The sequence below is a fragment of the Peromyscus eremicus genome, chromosome X, assembly GCF_949786415.1.
Source record: "Peromyscus eremicus chromosome X, PerEre_H2_v1, whole genome shotgun sequence".
Taxonomy (NCBI): Eukaryota; Metazoa; Chordata; class Mammalia; order Rodentia; family Cricetidae; genus Peromyscus; species Peromyscus eremicus.
Window position 1 is genome coordinate 132,981,292 of NC_081439.1, and position 22,428 is coordinate 133,003,719.

Below are 22,428 nucleotides of genomic sequence, written 5' to 3' on the forward strand. Positions count from 1 at the left end.
GAGTTAGGGAACCTTCTGACTCCCAATCCTCGAAGTTGCCCTTAATTTCTTTTTTTTTTTTTTTTTTTTTTTCGAGACAGGGTTTCTCTGTGTAGCTTTGCGCCTTTCCTGGAACTCGCTTTGGAGACCAGGCTGGCCTCGAACTCACAGAGATCCACCTGGCTCTGCCTCCCGAGTGCTGGGATTAAAGGCATGCGCCACCACCGCCCGGCTCTGCCCTTAATTTCTTGTAGAGAATCAACAGAATTCATTGAATTTTATAATTTGGAATAGTGGTAGATCAAAATATAAGCAACTCTTGAAATCATATGCAACTCATAAAGTCTAGGGTTATTGATTTGATTTGTTTTCTCTCCCAGTTGAAGAATTAAAAGGCAGGAAAAATCTGAAGCACCACAGGTGGCAGTGGAGAAATCTCATGCACCACAGACAGAATCAGCAGTTGAAGAAAGTCATTTATTGGGCATGAGGAAACATACATATGTAGCAGACACACAGAGGACACAGAGAAAAAGACCCTCTGTAAAGGGGGGTGGAGATCAGGAAATGGAAAAATCCAGTCTCTTTTCCAGGGCTGATGTTTTTAAAGCCTCTGGAGACTTTTCCTTGCCTGATTTAGGTAGGGTTGGTTTGAAGAAATATAGGATGGTTGATTGGCCCGTGTAGCATGAGTCTTAAAAGTTCTTATTAATAAAATCAAACCCGGGGCCAGTTATTGGGGTGAAATGCTGGTAGATCAGAGAGACAGAACAAGCCACAGCCATCTCACCGTGCCAACTTCTCAGCTGGTCCTGTTTCCTCAGACTGGAGGCTTCTGTGTCCTCATCCCAATGGCTCTCAGCTGAACTGTTGCTCGAAACCCTGAAGCTTAACCAGCTAAAAGCTTCTAGTTTCTGGTCTTCATGCCTTATATATCTTTCCTTTCTACCATCGCTCCCTGGGATTAAAAGCTCACTTCTTGGGATTAAAGGCGTGAGTCACCATGCCTGGCTGTTTCCAATGTGGCCTTGAACTCACAGAGATCCAGAGGGATTTCTGTCTCTGGAATGCTAGGGTTAAAGGCGTGTGCTAACATTTTCTAGCCTAAGTATCTTGTGGCTTTTCTGTTCTCTGACCCCAGATAAGTTTATTAAGGTACACAATATTTTGGGGAACACAATACCACCACAGGCCCGTAACTGTTATGAGGCATGTCCTCATCTGGCCTTGAATTTGTTGAGTCAGTCCATCAGCAAGGAGCCTGCTTCTGGGAGACAAAAACCTACAAAGCCTTTCTTTCAGGAAGGTGAGGAAGAAGCTGGCCATCTCAGAAATTCACCACCTTTATTACCTAGGCGTGGCCCCTCTGTTAATCAGTATGCCTACCAGGGAGTCTGTCTAACTCCTAGTTTTTCACAACCATAACCACGATGCCATATTTAGAACATTTCTGTCATTTAAAAACACCCTAACTAGAACCGAACATGGTGGCATATGCCTTTGAAGTCAGAGGCAGGCAGATTTCTGAGTTCAAGGGTAGCCTGATCTACAAACCAAGCTCCAGGCTATTTCAGGGCTACACACTGAGACCCCATAACAAACAAACAAACAATCAACACACACACACACACACACACACACACACACACACAGTGCTTCATTCCTTTTTATGGCTGAATACTGTTGCAATGTATAGATAAACCTCATTTCATTCATCTACTGATAAAAATTTGAGCTGTTTCCGAATTTTGGCTGTTGTGAATACGTCTATGAACATCTTTTGTGGGGAAATCCAGTTTGGTTCTATTTTGTAAGACTGAGAATCTTCTAGGAGTTAGGTATATAGGAGTGAACTAAATAGATAAAAATTTCCCTGCATTCATAAAGCTAACATTCTGTGTAAGGACAGCTAATAAACAGCAGAGGGAAGATGTATAAAAGCCCCAAGATGGGGGAGTGCCTCTGAAACAGACAAAGGGCATCGTTATCAGAGTTGGAGTCGAAGCCTGTGTCCCAACAAGGCAAGTTTTGCCACCCATCCTTCATAAGCCAACGAAAACAGCCAAATTAACAGGGAAAAGTAAAAAAATATTTATTCAATATGGCCACATTGGGAAGAGGGACAAAGAGACTCAGTGACTCCTTCTAAAGTCCATTTCTGGTTCCTGAGGTGAGATTTAAGTTTAAACAGGGTGCCAGGGGATATGTACATCTAAGCAGTCCCAGTAAAGGTGTGATCCCTGCCTATCAGTGACCTATTACTGTCTAGAATTTAGTTTCATCCTTTAAGGGGGTCTGACAAATTGTCAGGACTGTGTGAAATCTCTTTCTGGAAGAAAAGTTTTACCTCTGGCTAGCCCAGGCTTTAAGTTTTCTCTCCTCCCAGCATGAGATTCCCAGGAGAATTCAACTTTCTTGGGTCCATTGTTGCAATGGCCTGACTGCCAAAGTAAGGGAAACAAGTGTCTGTTTAGAGTATCTTCACTCCTGCCAAGCCAGTTACAGCATCATGGCAGGAGGGGGAGAATAAGACCAAGTGGAAAGACAGGAACTCAGAAGAGAACTATTTGCACAACCCTTGCAAGGATTCTGGCTTTTGCTCTTAGTGAGATGGTTTATGAGTTTCCTAGTAATATATTAAGTTACTTAAACCCTAGAAATTTAGTCTTTCACAGCACTGAAGACTAGAAATCCGAAAGGACTCAATCTTTGCCTGTTTTGTTATTGTTGTTGCAGAGAAGGAGTGAAACAAGGTCTCACTGTGCCCCTAGTCTAGCTTCAAGCTCACATTCTCCTGTTCAGCCTCCCTTCTTCTGTGATGACAGCTATGCACAGTCAAGTTTGCATCCATTTTCACATGGGATTTTCCTCCTGTCTGTGTATCTTTCCTCTTACAAAGACACTTGCTATTAGTTTTCAGGCCCACCCACTTAATACAGGATGACCTTATCTCAGGATTCTTATTTTCACCAGGCAAGGTGGTACACATCTGTAATCCCAGTAATAGGGAGACTAAGGGAACATTTTGGTGTGAGTTCAAGGCCATCCCTGTCTCAACCCTATCTTCTTAAAACAAACAAAAACAAAAAACTCCAAATCCTTACTTTCATTACATTTGCATATACCCCTTTTCAAATGAGGTCACATTCAGGGTGGTCTGGAGGTTAGATTGTAGACATAGCTTCACTCTTTTTTTTTTTTTTCCGAGACAAGATTTCTCTGTGTGGTCCTGGCAGTCCTGGAATTTACTCTATACACCAGGCTAGACAAGGCTGGCCTGAAACTGCCTGCCTCTGCCTCTCCAGTGCTGGGATTAAAGACATGGGTCACCACCACTTAGGTCGGACGGGTCATTCTTTAACTCACTATAGAACCCTTAAAGGATTATTTATTTATTTACTTATTTAGCAATATGAGAATTAAGCCTAAGGCTTTGGGTATTCTGGGCAAGCACTCCACTGCTGAACCTTATCACCAACCCTTAAAGTATTTTAAGCACAGACAGGACCTGAGTTTAATGGCACTTTCAGGCTGCTGTGTTAAGACAATGTATTTAGGAAAAGTAGAAAAAGGTGGGCCTGCAGGAGGCCACTGGAGAAATAGAGACATTATTTATTTGTGAGACATTATTAATAGTGAGAGAAGGGTGAAGAAAAACCACCAGATTCTGGAACTCTCTGAAAGCAAAATCTTTCCTAAAAGATTTGAGCATAGACATAGGACAAAGATGAAGCCAGTGGACAAATGGAGAATGAGTACTTCAAATTCACTCAGCCAAATATTTACTACTGGGGCATTATAAAACAATAATCCTTAGTTCTAAGGGTTTTATCTGTAAATAGTCAATTCTGATCATCACCATTATTACCAAAATAAATTCCAGAAAGACTAACAATTGGGCAAGGAAACACCAATATAAGTCACAGTAAAACAAAACTGAAAAAAAATCTAATCTTGGCATTGCAGGTCAGAAGAAAAGGAACAATTTTTTTGTTGTTGTCAGCAGCAACTAACTGGAAAACTACTGGCAAACGATTCCATTTACAATGAAGTATTAGATAACTAATGATTTATCAAATTCACTAGAGCTAGGTTATGTATCCAGAAAGTCAAAAGAATCTACCGAGGTAGAATAGGAAATAGGGTGGAGGATATTCCAGAGATTTAACATGAAATACAGCAGCACGGAATAACAGAAGAATCTACCAGACAAAAGTCGAGGCTCAATCCTGGAGCTGTTACTTCCTGGCTGTTACATATTGCAGCCACTAGATCCCGGCTGTGGAGTTAGAACTGAGGTGTGTAGTTTAAATGTGAGACACACACTGGAAAAACTTCATGCAGGAAAAAAAGTAAAATATTACATATTGCTTCCATGTTAAAATAACATTTCAGATGTGCAGGATTATGTAAATTTAACTATTGAGAATAATTTTCATTCTTTTTAGTCTGATGAGGCTGCTAGAAAACTTAAAAAGTTCACACGAGGCTCACACTCAATTCCTACTGGCCAAAACAGTCATAACTTGATAGGGATTTCAAGAAGTAAACGGCTTTCACTTTCACTCTATTCTTCAATGCTTTTTTTCAACTGAGACTGGCATGGTAACAAACAGAAAATGTCGGTATGAGTTAGCACTAGATAATATTTATAGAGCACTAGTAGGTGCTGAAGCAGTAGATTGAAACCGCGACATTAGCGTACGCCCACCCGCTCCAGACTGCCGCTGTAGACGCCTCCTAGAGGTTCCAAAGCGGATACATGAGTTGGGAGGAGTTTCCAGGCGCATGCGCAGTCGCACATCAGTGGGCCAGCCAATGGGATTGAGCAGACAGCCCGCGCGTTCCTTGAGACTTCTTCCACCCCCCCCCTCCTACCCATCCTCCTCGCCACTTCCCTTTGCTTGTCCCATCAAGCTAGGGGCGGTGCAACGGTGGGCGGGTCCTAGCGGCGGCCTGACGGGCGTCAGATGGTAGATATCTGCTGTTTCTAGCTGGTGGCGGCTTGGGCGGGACGCACGCGGTGCGGTGCAAGATGGCGGATGCAGAAGGTAAGGGTTACGGCTGGCCGTGTCGTGAGACCTGCGAGGCCTCCTGATAACCCCTGAGCTAGTGATAGTGAGGTTGTATTGTGATCCGCGGTTCTGCACTTTACAGCTCTCACTTTGGCCGCGTCGCCGCTAGGCCCGAGCTCTATAGGCGAGTGCACGAGTGCGAGAACCCTTCAGTGCCTAGGCTCCATTAGGTCCGGGCCTCGCGCAAAAGACTACACCCGGTCCCCTTCCATAGGCATCTCAGCCGTGGAGGCGACTGTGTTGTGATAAGGAGACGTGGTAGCATTTCTGTTGCCACTAGACAGGATATTACTGAAATGAGGGTAGCAAAGGAAGGGGTAAAGGAGCCGGGAGCGAGTGTAACTCACACTTGCAAGAAAAATTTAAGAGATCACAAGCCCTTATGGACGGTGCAGTGGTTATTTGTGGAACTTTCCAGCCTGTGGACTTCCCTTCCCTAAGTATATTTGGCCTTGGCACAGCCACGTGGAGAACACGAAGGGAAACCAACACGTGCTAGAGTAATTTACTAGCCAAGCCATCTAGTGTTTGGCCTCACAAACTTAAGTTTTCTTCAGTAATGCTAGACTTAATATTTTTTTCTGTCTGTCCTGTTTAGACTTAATTTTAAACTTTGGTTTTAGTTTTCAAAGAAATCTCCAAATCTTGAGTTTGTTTCTTGTAGTAATTACTTTCCCAAAGAAGCATAAGAAGAAAAAAGACCGGAAGCCATTACAAGAAGAAGATGTAGCTGTGAGTAGGAAATGTTTTACTTTGCTTTGAATGAATGAGATTGAGATAATTCAAACACATTAAAGGGGGAAAATGCTTTAAAAATATTCTCAAGCAATATGTTGGTACTTAGTGGTCATTATGTAGAATCAGCAAAACCTGAAATAACACAACTCCCAGAGAAGTTTTCTATCATGCATGGCTTACTAAATGGTGAAATGTTCTCCCTGAATTTTTCTTCCTTATTCCATCAGCAGACCCACAGTTTTTTTTAAAATATTGGACTCAACTCACTATACCTAGAGTTTAGTGAACTCCTTTTTCAATTCACTTTTAGAGGTCCTATTGACACCCACCTTTCAGAAATCTACACTCCTCCTTCCCCCTTGTTTGTTTAAAAGGGTGCACTTCTGTCCCAGTATTAGAATTGCCCAAAGTCAGGTGAGAAGATAATATGTTTCTGCTCTATTGAAGGAAATACAACATGCTGAAGAATTTCTTATCAAACCAGAATCCAAAGTGGCTCAATTGGACACTTCTCAGTGGCCCTTGTTACTAAAGGTATGTGCTGTGTGTATCAGATGGATGCTTGAATTTCATATTTCTAATTAAACAGCTAATAAAGAGTGCTTACTGCTGGGCTGGGCATGATGATGCATGCCTTTAATCCCAGTGGGCCAGGCCAGCCTGCTTTACGTAGAGAGACCCTGTCTCAAAGAAAAGAAAAAAAAAAGAATGCCTAGTGCCAGCATATTTTACATTTAGAAAACTGCCAAATGATGCAGCATTAAGACAGTTTTTCAATGTATCTGAGATGAAGGACTCATTTATTTAAATTTGTAACTCATCCAATGTTGTTCTGGAATATAGTACATCACCAAAATGTTAATTGCTGTCAGATTTTAAACAATTGCACATCTGAAATCATGTCTTGTAGAATGTTTCAGTGCCTAAGAACATGAGTTTTGAAGCCAGACACCTTTGAATCAAGATTGTATGTGACCTTAGGCTAGACATTTAACTAACCTCATTGAATCTATTAGTTGCTCATGATATTTTCTCTTTGGATGATGTTTTGGGAGTTATAGCAGGTATTCTATGAAGCATGCTTAACGGTTCCTGCTTGTATGTCATAGATTTTATGATTATCATTTAGGGATTTAAATGGTGACATTGAATAATGGGTTGAACTAAAATTTATAATTTTCACAAAATGGATACCAGCTATAAAGTTGAGACATCTCTTAACAAAGAGGTTTTTTTTTTTTAAAGTTATTTTTTATGGTATTTTGCCTGCATGTATGTCTGTATGAAGATGTCAGACCCACTGGAACTTGGGTTACAGACTGTTGTGAGCTGCCATGTGGGTGCTGGGAATTGAACCTGGGTCCTGGAAGAGCAGCTAGTGCTCTAACCAATGAGCCATCTCTCCAGCCCCAAAGAGGGTTTTTAAATATAAATTTTTATTTCACTTATTAGAGTGTGTGGGTGGCACAGGGGGAGCACACCACACATGACATGCATGTGAAAGTCAAAGAACAACTTGCAGAAGTCCATTCTCAACTACAATGTGAGTTCCTGAAGTTGAACTTGAGTTGTCAGGCTTGGCAGCAGGCATCCTTACCCACTGAGCCATCTCACTGGCCTGACCAAGAATTTTAATAAATCATATGTATGTATTGGTAAAATAGTGAGGTTTGTTTATATCATTCAACTAAGTTGATTTTCTGCTTGATTATAATTCACTATCATTTGAATGGCATCTGCGTTTCTTATGTTGTCCCTGGAAAAATAGCTAGCACACAGAGATGGGAGAGACAATTAAACAAGCATTGCTATTTGTAGTACGCATAATGAAACTAAACTGATATATCAAGATGGGCTTCAGTTGGTGAATTCTTCCTAACTGGTGGCTAAGCCTTAGGCAGGAGACTGAAAAGGAACAGACAGATAAAGAGCAGAGGTAGTAGGTATCTGGAGCAGAACCAAACTGCTCATGTTGAGGAAAGTTGCCAGCCATCTTCAATTTGGGTGATCTGAGAAAGTCAAAGCTATTTTGTGTTTTATAGTACCCTCAACAGGTCTTTTTAGAGCATTGACTATAAATTCTCAGATTTGTCCTTTTCTCAATAGTATTGGGAGTTTCCCCAGTATATAAGAAGGCTTAATAGTGGTGTTAATAATAGGAACAAAACTATACATTTATGGACTTGAAGGGCTGCCATGCATGGTTGGTGGTGGTACTTACTGACTCTTGTTTTACTTCTATCGACGTGTTATTAAACTTATCTTATTGCTTTCTAGAATTTTGATAAGCTAAATGTAAGAACAGCACACTATACACCTATTCCTTGTGGTTCAAATCCTTTGAAGAGGGAGATTGGGGACTATATCAGGTAAGCATGGTGAATGGCTCTGTCCAAACAAATTATTTTGAAACTGATGCTTTCACATTAGTTATTCATGGAAGTAGTGGCAGCTTAGAACAGCTTTGCCCTGAATATATAGTCTATACATGTGATTTGCTTTTCTTTGTAACTCTTCACACTGTTTTTAGACCATAAGAACAGGTGGTACAATTACTTTTTTTTCTATTCTAGGACAGGTTTCATTAATCTTGACAAGCCCTCTAACCCCTCTTCCCATGAGGTGGTAGCCTGGATCCGACGAATACTTCGGGTAGAGAAGACAGGCCACAGTGGCACACTAGATCCCAAAGTGACTGGTTGTTTAATTGTGTGCATTGAACGAGCTACTCGTTTGGTGAAATCACAACAGAGTGCAGGTGTGTAGAAGAAAGAGTAGGGGGCTATTTCTTTAGTGATTGGTAAACATTCTGTACTTGTTTCACTTCTACATTTAGGCTCTTGGAAACTTTCTTTAGAAAATAAAATCTTAATGCAGGAGTGTCATTTGGTTTCTATATAATAATTCTGTTCTCTGCCAAAATCCGGTGGTTCTTTTTTTAAAAGTCCAGACACTAGGCATGTGTATATTGAACTAACTAGTCCATTCCTGTTGCTGGGTCATGTCCAGTTCTATGCTTGCTGCCGTTGTTTTTTATTGTTTGTTGTTTTTTGTTTTGTTTTTGTTTGTTTTTTGAGACAGGGTTTCTCTGTAGACCAGGCTGGCCTCAAACTCAAAAGATCTGCCTGCCTCTGCCTCCTAAGTGCTGGGATTAAAAGCATGTGCCACCACTGCCCAGCATGCTTGCTGCTGCTTAACTCTCTGGTCATGCTTCTATCCCAAGTGTCTTTCCATTGTTTTTATTGGAGAAAATTATTCTTAAAGTGCAAGGTGTTTTCCAGTCAGACTAAACAGTAGGTACTCCATCTGCCATCACATTTGGCATTAAAGTGTGTGTATGTTCTTTTTACCTTCCTTTCTTTTTTTGAGACAAGGTTTTGCTGTGTAGCTCATGCTGCCTTGGAAACCTCAGTCTTCCCATCTTGGCCTCCAAACTGCTGGGTTTAGGTTGTAGGCATGTGCTATGCCTGACCCAAGAAAAAAATAACTTCATTTCTCTTCCCTATCTGCAACATGAAATCTGTCAGTATAGATTTTATTGAAATGTGATTCCCTGCTGCCTCTACCATGTAAAATGGCAGTGGTAGAACATAATGTAAAACAGAAAACTCAGTGGCCACACCTGAGTACTCTTTTGTCATTTTTCAGGCAAAGAGTATGTGGGAATTGTTCGGCTGCACAATGCTATTGAAGGGGGTACTCAGCTTTCTAGGGTAAGTCTATAACTGTAGGGAAGATGCCTTTGGTGATTTGGGTGTCTGAATTCCTAAATATCTAGAAACAGGGAAGTTTTCCTGGTTAGTAGATCTTGTACCCTTTTATGAGCTGTCCTAGCCTCCTGGGTGGAGAACAACCGGTCATATCTTTCCTCAGGAAGAAGTTCTGATTAGCGCTGAGCTATAGTGCGAATCCTAATTGGTCTAATAATAAAAGACCGAGCCAGATTTTGGGGTAAATGCTGAAAGATCAGAGAGACAAAGGAGCAAGCCACAGCCACCTCTTACCTCGCCAACTCCTAAGCCTGAAATTACCCCAATAGCTGGGCTTTTATTATTAAGACCAATTAGGATTCACGCTATGCTGAGCCATTCCTCAATTGAAGAAGAGGAAACTGAACTAAAGGGCCTTTAGCTCTTAAGTTATTGAAAGAAAACTTTTATATTTGAATTATGTCCTTAAACTCCCTAAATATGCCCTTTTGTCTTATTTAAAAATGAGCCCACATAATGAATGTTTTTTTTTTTTTTGTTTGTTTTTGTTTTTTTTGGTTTGTGCTTTGTTCTTAGGCTCTAGAAACTCTGACAGGTGCCCTGTTTCAGCGACCCCCACTTATTGCTGCAGTAAAGAGGCAGCTTCGAGTGAGGACTATCTACGAGAGCAAAATGATAGAATATGATCCTGAAAGACGATTAGGTGGGTCATTAGGCCTAAACCAAGCTGAATTGCTTTAGACCCACAACAGGTGGGAATGCATTCTCAAGGATTCTGTTATGAGTAGAAACTTTGAGGACGTTGTGTAGTCATACACTATTCCCTATGTCTCTTAACTCCAATCATTTTGTTTGTTTTAGATAGGGTCTCTCCATTATGTAGCTCTGGTTGGTCTGGAACTTGCTATGTATGTAATCTAGGCTGTCCTTGAATTCACAGAGATCCACTTGTCTCTGAGATTAAAGTTGGGCACCACCATGTCCAGGGTTTCTCTAATCATGGTTCAGTTGGAGAGGGGGAAATATCATGTATTTGCTTTAGAAAATAGGTCCTACTTGTTTGTGTATGTGTGTGTGTGTGTGTGTGTGTCTTATCTTAGGAATCTTTTGGGTGAGCTGTGAAGCTGGCACCTACATTCGGACACTATGTGTACACCTTGGCTTGCTACTGGGAGTTGGTGGTCAGATGCAGGAACTTCGGAGGGTGCGTTCTGGAGTCATGAGTGAAAAGGTATGCAGTTATGGGACTAGACAGTTTTAGAACTGATTCTTAAGACTCTGCCCTTGGTAGAACTCTGCTTTACATGTTACGAAAGATTCCAAAGTGTTGAGTTCAGTTCAGGGCAGCTTCCCTGTTCTGTTAATTAAACTTTGGGACATTGAAATTGGCTAAGGGAAATGACTGAATTGAGAGTATTACTCTATTTATACACTTCCTAGTCTACACCAATCTTGCTTAGAGTTTGCAGGTGTGACTCAGTGTTAAGAGCACTTGGCAAGCATTTACAAACACCACCTGGGTTCCATCCCTAGCAGTACCAAAAATTGGAGTGCCTGCCTAGATCTAAGATGGCAACATGTACAAGTACCCCAAAGTAGATTCTAAAGTCTCATGATGAGCCTGGACTAGAAGACAATGTATAGTTACATTCAGTTGTAAAAAGTTTAGGGGTCTGATGGATGGATATACAGTATGAAGACACAGAATTTAATATCTGACTGCTTTTCAGGACCACATGGTGACAATGCATGATGTACTCGATGCTCAGTGGCTGTATGATAACCATAAGGATGAGAGTTACTTGCGGCGTGTTGTTTACCCTTTGGAAAAGCTGTTGACATCTCATAAACGTCTGGTTATGAAAGATAGTGCAGTAAGTTATGGATTAAGAGTCCATGTTTGCAGAGAATGTGGATCCAAAGATGAAATGTTAACATTATAAAGTCATATTTATTGTATTTTTATTTTCCTTGTGGTTACTCTTCCCCCCTTTTAGTTGTATAGATTCTCTTTTGTGCCACTAATAGGAAACAGTTATGGCTAGATTTGTTAAATTAAGTTAAAACCAGGTATATCACTTTAAAGTAGAATTTCAATAATGTAAATTTAACATTGAAAGTCTTTCCCAAGCAACTTTATTCAAGTCCTAAACTATCAATGATATCTAAAAATTTGCCTTCCTTTAATTTGTTGCTCTGTCTGTGCCTAAAATAATCTTGATTTTTTTAAGTTACTATAAAAGATTGTTTCAGTAGGTAAAGGTTAGGACTGGAGAGTTTAGAGGTTACCCTGTAGGGATTTCAATGAAATGCTGCTTTCTTCTGTTAAAGTATATTATCATTTGAGACAATATAATCCAGACTTCACTAAGCTGATCATCAGCTCTTATCGTATATTTACTTATTACCTTGTAATTAGAAATGGTCCTAATAATTTAAATATATAGTCATAAGATTTTTTGAAAGACAAATTTCTGTATGTGTAACAGTTTGTGGTTAGATACTTAAGCATATTTAAATCTTAAAATATGTGTAAGTCTTCTGAAAACTTATGTTGTGGCTCATAATAGAGGGGAAAAATTGAAGAGATATATTAAGGTGTGACACTAACAGGAACTGAGAAAGCTTAACCACATAATTGTATAAATGCACCTTTCTTGTGCTGGGGTCAGACTGTTGGCTTCTGAGTGAATTTAAAGAGAAATTAGAATATGGTCAGCAAGAGATCTAATTGAGTAAAGACAAGATGATAAGAGGCATACACGTGCATTGGGGGTCGCAGAACTGGAGAAGTGGCCTTAATTTGTACTTATGGGATAATAAATTCCATATAGAAATGTGGATGTGATTTAATAGGTCTGGTAATTTTGTTAGCAAGTTGCTTTGGGTGTTTGTTATTGCTTCATCTCTAGTAAATGTACTATTTTTTCCTGACAAAGATTCAAGAGCAGTTCTGTGGAACATTCTGATAGAAAATTGAGGCAGGTTTTTTTAAATTATGTTTTATTTGTATGTATGTGCATACATATACATGGAGGTTGATTGAGGACAACTTATGAGAATTGGTTCTCTCCTTCCACCACGTGGATTCCAAGGCTCAAACTTGGGTAGTCAGGCTTCAGGGCAAGTGCCTTTACCTGCTGAGCCATTTCTCTGGCACCTAAGATAGGATTTATTTTGTTTTATGTGTATGAGTAATTTGTTTGCATGTATGTCTGTACTACATGCATACCTGGGGCCTCAAAGGTCAAGGACCCTCTTGGACTGGAGTTACATATGTTTGAGAGCCACCGAGTGGGTGCTGGGAAACCCAGGTCCCCTGTAAGAACAAGCTCTTAACCATCTCTCCAGCCCCTAAGTTTTGGTTTATTATTCTAGATGACAATATTCATGGGTCATGTGATAAAAGTAGAGTCCAATACCCTATTTGTATAGACCAGTGAAGCATTCTTACTTATTTTTATTATGTGTATGTTGTGATGTATGTATATGTGTGAACATATGCATACTGTAATGTCTTTGGAGCTCAGCGCTTAATTTTGTGGAGTCAGTTTCCTCCTTCCATCTTTATGTGTGTTTTAGGATTGAACATGGGCCATCAGACTTGTTGAATCATCTTTAAAGTTTTCTTTAGTATTTTGTAGCATATGTAAAAATTTTAGAGCAGTGCTAGCATATGATAGGTGTTTGTTATTGTTCTGTGTTCCTTCATACTGCATTGTAGTCAGTGAACTATCAGTGCTATTATTCCTATTTTCCACTCTCAGGCTACCTCCCCCCTTGTAGTCTTGCTCTTTTCTGGTATGGAAGTAGAACAGGAATAATGGATAACACCTGGCCCTCATGTGATACTGTCTCCATAGGTGAATGCAATCTGCTATGGGGCCAAGATCATGCTTCCTGGTGTTCTCCGATATGAGGATGGCATTGAGGTCAACCAGGAGATTGTGGTCATTACCACCAAGGGGGAAGCTATCTGCATGGGTAAGGAGGGGAGTAGCCCTCATTATTTCTGGAATTGGCTCTGCACCATCAAATCTAGGCTCATTGTAGGCCGGTCCCATGTCATGGTCCCTCAGTTTTATCTAATTATGGTGTCTCCTGGGGTTTGTATGGATAATTTATGAACAGACAGGTTAGTCAGGTATAGATTAAGGAGTGTTGTACATTTATATGCTCTTGGCTCTTTCGTGAAATTCCAAGAGTAAGAGTAGTGATGGCTGTCTGTGATGATTAAAGGAGAGATTTTAGTTCACTCCTTGTTTGCTGTCGGGTAACTTGTAGTTAGTATCAGTGACTTTTTTTGGTTTTTCGAGACTGGGTTTCTGTTTTAGACTTGGCTGTCCTGGAACTAGCTCTGTAGACCAGGTTGGTTTCCAACTCAGAGATTCACCTGCCTCTGCCTTCTGACTGCTGGGATTAAAGGCATGTACCACCACTGCCTGGCACATCAGTGACTTTTAATTTATAAAGCCTTAGCTACTATTGGATTGATAATCCTTACAATTTACAGTGCTCTGTGGCCTTCTCAATTAAATCCAGGCTATTCGTTTAATATCCTAATTTGCACCAGAAATAAGTCATATCACTGGAATCCCTTGTCTTAGTTATATGAACAGATGGGGTACCTGTGGGAGGTCCATTCTGATACATAGCAGGAAAGAGATTCTTAAAACTAAATGCTCTATGGACCTGAGGGTGGTATTATACATCATCCCTGTACCTATCCAGAGATACATGCCTTGCTACATGTTTCTTCAGTTGCTTTTGCTGAGTGGTTTTTAATTTGGTAAATTGAATATTACTTCAAATGCTTCTTGCTGTAGTGGAGACTCTTCTCCACACATATATCCTAAGCAAAGAAAAAGCTCAGGATTTAATGAGTTCTAAGAAGGCATAAAACAGTAGAACTCATCTATTACCAAATCATTCTTTTTTTTCTCTTTCTAATGCCTGCAGCTATTGCATTGATGACTACAGCAGTGATTTCTACCTGTGACCATGGTATAGTAGCCAAAATAAAGAGGGTAATTATGGAGAGAGACACCTATCCTCGCAAGTGGGGTTTAGGTCCAAAGGTCAGTGACACTAGGTGGTAGCCTTTGCTGGGTTATATTTGTGTTACTAAATACCCACTCAAGCAGCTCTTTGTATGTCTGCATTGCCATAGCCTTTTATTATTTGGGGCTATAGATTATTGATGGTGAGCAGAGGCATGCCCTATCTTGGACTTAAGAGATTCTCAGTCTAGTTGAGGGAAACACTTGGGCATTAATTACGTAAATAATCACAGTTGGGTCGTGAACTATGACTCGAGAACGTGAAGCTTGGTTCCTAGAATATCCACAGTGAAAGTTCTTTTTCTTCCTGGTTTTTTTTTCCAGACAGGTTTCTCTGTGTAGCCCTGGCTGTCCTGGAACCTGCTCTGTAGTCCAGACTGGCCTCATAGATATCCACCTGCTTCTATGCTGAGACCAAAGGCATGGGCCACCACTGCCGGCTACAGTGAAAGTTTTAATCCCATCGTAGATCTGGGCAAGGACTTTTCACTTGTGAAGAATAGGTTAGATATTGATGATGATAAGAGGAGAGGGAAGAATTCAAGACAGTTTTGTAAGGGGCATGAAGCCCTGCTGAGAATACATAAAATAAACCTTGGACAGTCTATGCAGACTGGGTCTAAGTCACGGTGTGTGATAATAATGGCTACTTCTGTATTGATAATAATCTAATGTTTGAAATGCCTCCAGGCAAGTCAGAAGAAGATGATGATCAAGCAAGGCCTTTTGGACAAGCATGGCAAACCTACAGACAACACCCCTGCCACCTGGAAACAGGACTACATTGACTATACGTAAGGATAGGGTTTTCCTGGGACTGGGGTAATGTATACTTACCATTTGGTCATTGATTATAAGTGAGGACAGGAGAGAGACTAGATAGCCAAGGGGAGATGGAGGGTTTTATTGGGGGGCAACTGCTAAATGCTAGGCCACAGGTCCTAACAGTGCAGCTCAGTTTTCTTTTCCTTGCTTGGCTCTTAGGCCTGGTCCAGGTAGTAACTACTACTGTATAGGGCTGAGCCTACCTACTGGGCAGGGTATGGACTATGAAGAGTCAGTGTGCAAAAACACCTGGTGGGTTCTTCTATTCAGCGTCAGTATTTTCATGGAAACTTTAGGGGTTGCCAAGTATCATTGAATAACAGGGGACATGACATGATAGGACTACCATGGAAAGCTCCTCCAAGAATTTAACCTCATATTTCCTGTTTGTCTTTCAGTGATTCTGGCAAGAAAGCACTGGTTGCTGAAGCAGTACAAGCCCCTCAGTTAGCTGCTGAAGCAGTAAAAGTCATAAAAGTGAGTGGCATGACCTGTTTGAAATGTGCTTCAAGCCAGGCCAGCCTCTACAAAGTGAGTTCCAGGACAGCCAGGGCTACACAAAGAAACCCTGTTTCGAAAAACAAAACAAAGCGCACACACACACACACACACACACACACACACACACAAAAAAAAGTGCTTGGAGAGAGAATGCTAAGGTACACCAAATGTTTAACAAAGTAGTCCAGCCCCATGTCTTAGCTAGCAAGGCAGGCTTTATCCATGCTGTGGTCCACACACAAATATTGTTTGATACTTGATGCTTATTGGGTTCAGTGGCATTTGTGTTATGTCTGTTGTAGAGGGAGTGTGGGCTTAAAAATCAGACTGACCTTGGCTCCTACCTCTGCTGTGGCAGTAACCTTATATGGAATGTGTGTGACACATTTGACTTTACCCTGGGTCAAATGATAGGTAGCATAAGTGTGCTGAAATCAGAGGCCCAGAGGAAACTCAGCAGGGAACAGAATTGTCAAGACACCAGCAAATATCTTCAGTCACTGTTTAAAGGAAAAGAGTGAAGCATATGATGGTAACTTAGCTTCCCAAGGTTGGGGGACCACTGTCATTAGATCCCCAAATGGTATGTCTGCAGTTATAAACTTGGGTGACTAGTAATAAGCTACGTGGGTGGAATTTGTGATTTGTGCCTGTTTGAGCATCTAAGGGAACACTTGCAGGTCTTGGAGTTGGTTCACTGAGACAGTTTCTCAAGGTCTTCTATACCCCAAACTGCTTTGGCACACCCATCATGCCCCATGGCCTTCTGTACTGTTATTTAGTGAGATACTGTCTTTTCAAATCTTTAATAAATCAGACACTATTCAAGTTTATAGACACAATTTACTGTTGGGTTTACTTGGAATCTTTCTTGGTAACTTCTCACATTTCTAACTGGATGAATTATTATTTTTTTTTTAATCTCAGAGGAAGCGGGAGAGTGAGAGTGAAAGTGATGAGACCTCTCCAGTTGTTCCCCAGTTGACGAAGAAGGAAAAGAAGAAGAATAAGAAGGATAAGAAGCCTAAAACCGTGCTAGAAAGTGGGGGCGAGGCTGGAGATGGGGTATGTGTAAACCATGGGTACCTTTGTGCTGGCTGAGTCTTTGACAGGAATTGTGGTACAGGAGTAGGGTTCTACCATTGCCACTTTTGGTACTGCCCTGTGTTCTGGATTTGCCCTGTCCACTCTCCTTGGATAGACAAGTAGAGGCAACCAGCATTTTAGAACAGTGGATCATGGTTTGAATTATGTTGCTGGTGGGTGGGGAAGATGTATATCTTGATTGCTCAGTGTCCTTTTGAAAGTAGATCTCTAGAACTTCACTGCGAAGGTCACAGGCAGTATTTGTTTGACCCCAAATGTCCTTACAGATCCTGAACAGATTTGACTGCAATTTACCAGATTTCTTTTGGGAACAGTCATAAATGTTTTGGCAATGGGTATTTTGAACTTACTTTCTCTTTCTTTAGGACAGTGACATCATGAAAAAGAAAAAGAAGAAGAAAGTAAAAGTGGTGGAAAAGATGTCTGAATAGTAAAAGCCGCTTGAAGCATTATGTCCAGCTAGGAGGAGAAATGAAAACCTTATTGAAAAACATTTGTTGAGGGAGTAGAACAGAGGTCCCAAACAGAGTACAGAGTTCTGGTATACTTTAGCTGCCACTTGTGACCTCAGTGGTTAGGGTGTGGCCATCTCATCCTATCCTGTCCTGTCCTGTTTTAAGGATATGAGAGATGAAAAGCAGTTTTTGCCACTGACCCCTCTGCTTGCTTGAGTGGGAGAGCACACCTTCAGACATGGCACTGCCTAGTAACTGTCTGCAGCTGTTTACTAATGGCCATTTTAAACAATGCCATAGATAGTCCTCTCCTAGTTTGCTTTTTTTTTAATGTTTGTAAAAATTAAATCTAAATAAAATGGTATAGAACCTTCTGTGAGTAGAAGAATATAAATGAACCATGTTCACTTGGGAAATCTTATCTCCAGTATCTTGTGAGGGCTGCTCTGGTATCAGATATGGGTCTTGCTGGCCTGGTAGTGTCCATGGTGTTTGGGCTAGCACTCTGTTGTGTACAACAGGATTTATCCAATTCCATTTGGCTACTTGTGTTTGTGGGGGAAGCCAAAGCATTCCTATACCCTCCTGTTCTAATGTTTATTTTCTTTTGAAGAATGGATTTTTTCATTGCTAGGAAAAGAATGTTATTTGTAGCTTTTTAAAAGTATTCCTGTTGGGTTTTCTAATTGATAATCTTAGGCTGGCAGAACAAAAATGAAAATATTTTTATTAAAAATCTGGGAATTTTTTTGTCCTATTTGAAATTTGCTTTTCCTTTTGCTACTTTTAAATTTCTTGTTTCTGTGTCTTACATTGGCATTGGGGCCTATCACCTGCGGTCAACTGCTCTCAAGGGGGATCATTACAAATCCAGTGTTTGCCAAAACAGAGGGGAAAAGTAGATGTGTTGTATAGTGTGCCAGTGGGTCAGATGGGCTTGAGGGTGTCAGGGTTGGGGATATGACTGTTTTGCTGGTAGGAAACTGCCAGTTCTGGTGTTGACTGCAGGGTGACCAGGGAGAAAGGGTGGGGTGGAGTGTTAAAAATTATTGGTTAAATATGTGTCCAAAGCCAAGAATACAAGCAGAAGTTTTAAACATTGTGGTTTAAAAGGTCTGAGCCTGGGCCTAGGCAGGTATGAAGTGCCTCACCTCACCTCTAAGCTCCTGCTTCTGTGAGATGTATTTTCATTCATTCTAGTATGACTTAATAGGAAGCCTAAAAATGCCCACAGTGGCTTCTACCTAGAGCAGACAATTTTATGCTCTGTAAACACCATTTCTTTTTTTTTTTTTTTTTTTTTTTTTTTTTTTTTTGGTTTTTCGAGACAGGGTTTCTCTGTGTAGCTTTGCGCCTTTCCTGGAACTCACTTGGTAGCCCAGGCTGGCCTCGAACTCACAGAGATCCGCCTGGCTCTGCCTCCCGAGTGCTGGGATTAAAGGCGTGCGCCACCACCGCCCGGCTGTAAACACCATTTCTTAGAGACCTATATTGGCAGTGACAGGTTTTCCAAGGACACTGTTGTAAAAAACCTTACCTGTATGTTAAATCCAGAGAAACATCTTGTGTTGATGTTGCCTGGGAGGTTTAAGAAGATAACACCGCCAGGCGGTGGTGGCAGCGCACGCCTTTAATCCCAGCACTTGGGAGGCAGAGCCAGGCAGATCTCTGTGAGTTCGAGGCCATCCTGGTCTACAGAGCGAGATCCAGGACAGGCCCAAAGCTACACAGAGAAACCCTGTCTTGAAAAAACAAAACAAAACAAAAAAGATAACACCTGGCTTTTTGGGGGATTGTGGTGCAGATGGAAATACAGTTACAAGGCCATTGGCATCTTAACACAGCAGAATTTTTATTGCTTTGGAAGGTTTCTCTAGAGCAGATGTTCTATTGCACAGCTGATTGATTTTGGGGCATTTTAGGAAGTTTCAGAATATACTTATCCCAGAGTAAAAAACAAGATAGTATAGTTGAAGGTAAAAGAACTCAGGCATTAGAGGGATGAGGAGAGTTACTTTTTCTGTGCAGCAGTTGTATTTGGATAGTACTTACTGCCAATTTCCAGAGATCATTTTGAAATCTAAATAGGAAAATTAAACTTCAGCCCTTTTAGGAGCCTGAGTGAGAAGACTTGAATCCTACTGACATACTTAGGACAGTTGCAGATAGTTAGAAGTTGAAGCAGCCCTGTTTGGATTAAGCAAGGGGGATGGCATTCCAAATGCTGGGGAGGGGCTGAAACAGGTTCTTCAATTCTGTAAGCTTAGTAAACCCAGGAGACAGGTACCCATTGTGGAGAACTGCAAGCCTGGTCAAAGGCTTCTTGCAATTTCTTAAGAGTTTCATCAACACCATTATTCACCAAAGAGAGGTCAAAGTAGTGAGCATATTGACTACGGATGGCCTCAGAGTCCTTCTGCAGCTGCTGCAGGGCTTCAGTCTGCAAAGAAGAAAGCCATAGCTGAAGCAGCAGCCCCAACTCATAGCAGCCAAGGGGAGATTTTTAACAGGTATTGGTCACATTAACTAGTTTCCTATGTACTATTTTGTTTCCATATTGGGGATCCACAGTCACTACTTTCTAAAGTAGTGGCTCAACCTTCCTAATGCTGTGACCCTTTATGTTGTGATGACCCTTAAACATAACTGTAATTCTGCTGTTATGATTCAGAGTGTAAATTTTTGGAGATAAGTGCCAAAGGTGCCGTGACCCACAAGTTGAGAACCACTATACTAAAGGATCCCAAATTAACCCTAATTATAAATAAAGCCCTCTGAAAGGCCAGCAGCAACCTAACATAGGCTTCACTAGAATTATCCACTTAGTTTCATCCCTTTGTACATGGAAAAGCCATTTTAACAGCTACTAGAGTTGTAATCCCAGGATAAGGACAAAGATTATTGATAATAGGCTTCTGGCTCCAGTGGTCAATTAACTACATAAAAGTAAAAATGTACAGAGAAAAACAAGTTGGGGTGGGGGCGGGTATTTGTAACTGATTATCAGAGTGAAAGACCCAAATACAGAATTCTTATAAATGGATGATAAAATCAAGCCACTGACCCAATGAGCTAAGGACAGCCAGATAATTCACATTATAAGCAACACAAATAGCTGTTTTGTTTGTGTGGCAGTCTCACTAATTTGCTCTGACTGGCTTTGAACTCTAGCCCAGGCTAGCCTCAAATGGCATTTTGAGATAGTCTTAGGTAGTCCAGACTGGCCTTGAGCTTGCTATGTAACTAACTGGCTTTGGACTCCTGATCCTCCTTTTACCCCTCAAGTGCTGGGATTGTAACTCTCAATAGTAAGAAAACAATCTCTTATAGTAAAGTGAAATACCACACTTCTAAAATGCTAGCTAAAAAATTAAAAAATTTTAAGATGCAAATGACATGCTATTAGAGGAAAGGAAACAGCTACTCTTACAGGCAAGCTCCTTCCCCTTTGTAGCCATACTGCACCACATGGTGGATCTGGTGCCACCTCTGTCCTTCATAGCTCCCTCTACTCTGTGATGAATCCACATCATATCAGAATCAGGATTTACTCAACTGTCCAACTCAGTCATTAGATCTGTATTATCAGGGACAAATGACTGGGCCTGACTTGTTTATTAACTATCTCTTGAATGAGTAAAGTATGCATGCCCTTTGTCTTCTTGGCCATGGAGGAACAGCTGACCATGATTTAGAAACCTCCACCCACTTTGCATGACCCCTTTCCCACCTGAGTGCCCTGGTCAGTAGGTTCGATGAACACAATGAAAGGTGAAAGCTCAGCTGTTCGAACAATCTTCAGGGTCTAGGAAAAGAGGAAGGAAGAAAAACAAAAATCCCAGCTGTCTGTCAAAATGTATTCCTTCTAATAAGTGTCACCAATCCCCAATACCACTTTGCATTGTTCCCAGTACTACTGTTCTTGCATCAGGCTGACCCCACTAAAAGTTAGGAAGCAAGCCTGAACTTCCAGGTTTCCAGGAGCTCTGCTTTTTATCACTCCCTTCCCCCATTATATGGCTGAACCCATTGTTCCTGCCTTTGTACGCCTACCTACCTGGGGCTCAATGTCAAGGATGGCAATCTTGTCCTGCTTATGAATCTGGTGCACTGTTTCAAATTTGGTGCCAAACATGTTGCCCTGATAGCTGCCAAACTCCAAGAACTCATTGGCAGAGATGTTCCTTGTCATTTCCTCTGTTGAGATGAAGTGATACTCCTTTCCGTCTTCTTCGCTCTTCCTTGGTGGTCGTGTTGTATCTGTGTACAAGGACTCAAATCCTTGAGCTCTTGATCCTTGCCATCTATTAATGGCTTGGCCCAAAGTGTCTGTATGGAAACCCTACCCATGTTTGGGGCAGATAATATAATACAGATATTCTTCCCATGAACTCCTGAAGGGCTGATGCTAGGAAGTAGTAGTACAGACCAGAAAATTCTCCATCTACCCAGAATATATTTTAATTTCAAGAGACAGCCCCATGTAGACTATTCACACCATTCTTCCTACATAAAACAACAAACCCAGGAATACTGAAACTCAGAAATGACAACTAAAATTTAATATAAATATAAATCTATGGGCTGTGGTAGAGAATTTATGGAAATTGGTTTCCTTTAAAAAAATAGTTTATATGTGTATGTGCATGTGTGTTCTGCCCATGGAGGCCAGAAGAAGGCATCAGACCCCTGGATCTGGAGGTACAGGTGGTTATGAGCTGCCTAATGTGGGTGCTAAGAAACAAACTCTGGTCTTAAAGAGCAGCAAGCACTCAACCACAAAGTCCTGTTTCTTTTTTTTTTTTTATGACATGGAAAGAAGAACACATTGATTTGGTTTAAACATTTTGTTAAAAAGTTAAAATGTTGGGGCTGGCAATTTCTCAGCAGGTAAAAGCACTTGCCACAGGCCAGGTGGCAGTGGCACACACCTTTAATCCCAGCACTCGGGAGACAGAGGCAGGTGGATCTCTGTGAG

At 41.1% G+C, this 22,428-nt stretch overlaps 2 protein-coding genes and 1 non-coding gene across 4 annotated transcripts in view; 2 read left to right on the forward strand and 1 right to left on the reverse strand.

The window, feature by feature from the left end:
* Positions 1–4,820: 4,820 nt before the first annotated feature.
* Positions 4,821–18,214, forward strand: Dkc1 (dyskerin pseudouridine synthase 1). 2 transcript variants are annotated; one of them, XM_059250862.1, is made up of 15 exons: positions 4,821–5,030; positions 5,719–5,786; positions 6,240–6,326; positions 8,070–8,161; positions 8,366–8,550; positions 9,441–9,505; positions 10,079–10,205; positions 10,603–10,733; positions 11,233–11,376; positions 13,366–13,486; positions 14,462–14,580; positions 15,253–15,356; positions 15,786–15,918; positions 16,816–16,953; positions 17,361–18,214. In XM_059250862.1, the coding sequence occupies exons 1-15, from the start codon at positions 5,015–5,017 to the stop codon at positions 17,424–17,426; spliced, it is 1,596 nt and encodes a 531-aa protein (XP_059106845.1). In that variant the 5' UTR covers positions 4,821–5,014; the 3' UTR covers positions 17,427–18,214. The 2 variants fall into 2 exon arrangements, with proteins under 2 accessions (XP_059106845.1, XP_059106846.1); XM_059250863.1 differs by having other exon boundaries at positions 4,824–5,030; positions 15,786–15,864.
* On the forward strand, positions 10,820–10,951 carry LOC131900293 (small nucleolar RNA SNORA36 family). The gene has a single exon (XR_009376195.1). It is a non-coding gene; the product is annotated as a small nucleolar RNA SNORA36 family (small nucleolar RNA).
* Positions 18,215–19,277: 1,063 nt separating the features above from the next.
* The window catches only part of Mpp1 (MAGUK p55 scaffold protein 1), a 31,415-nt gene continuing 28,264 nt past the window's right edge, over positions 19,278–22,428 (reverse strand). Inside the window, exons 10-12 of the mRNA XM_059251043.1 lie at positions 21,508–21,710; positions 21,181–21,255; positions 19,278–19,890 (exon numbers count right to left, since the gene is read on the reverse strand). Coding sequence (XP_059107026.1) covers positions 19,714–19,890; positions 21,181–21,255; positions 21,508–21,710 — 455 coding nt within the window. The 3' untranslated portion in view covers positions 19,278–19,713. The remainder of the gene's footprint in view (positions 19,891–21,180; positions 21,256–21,507; positions 21,711–22,428) is intronic.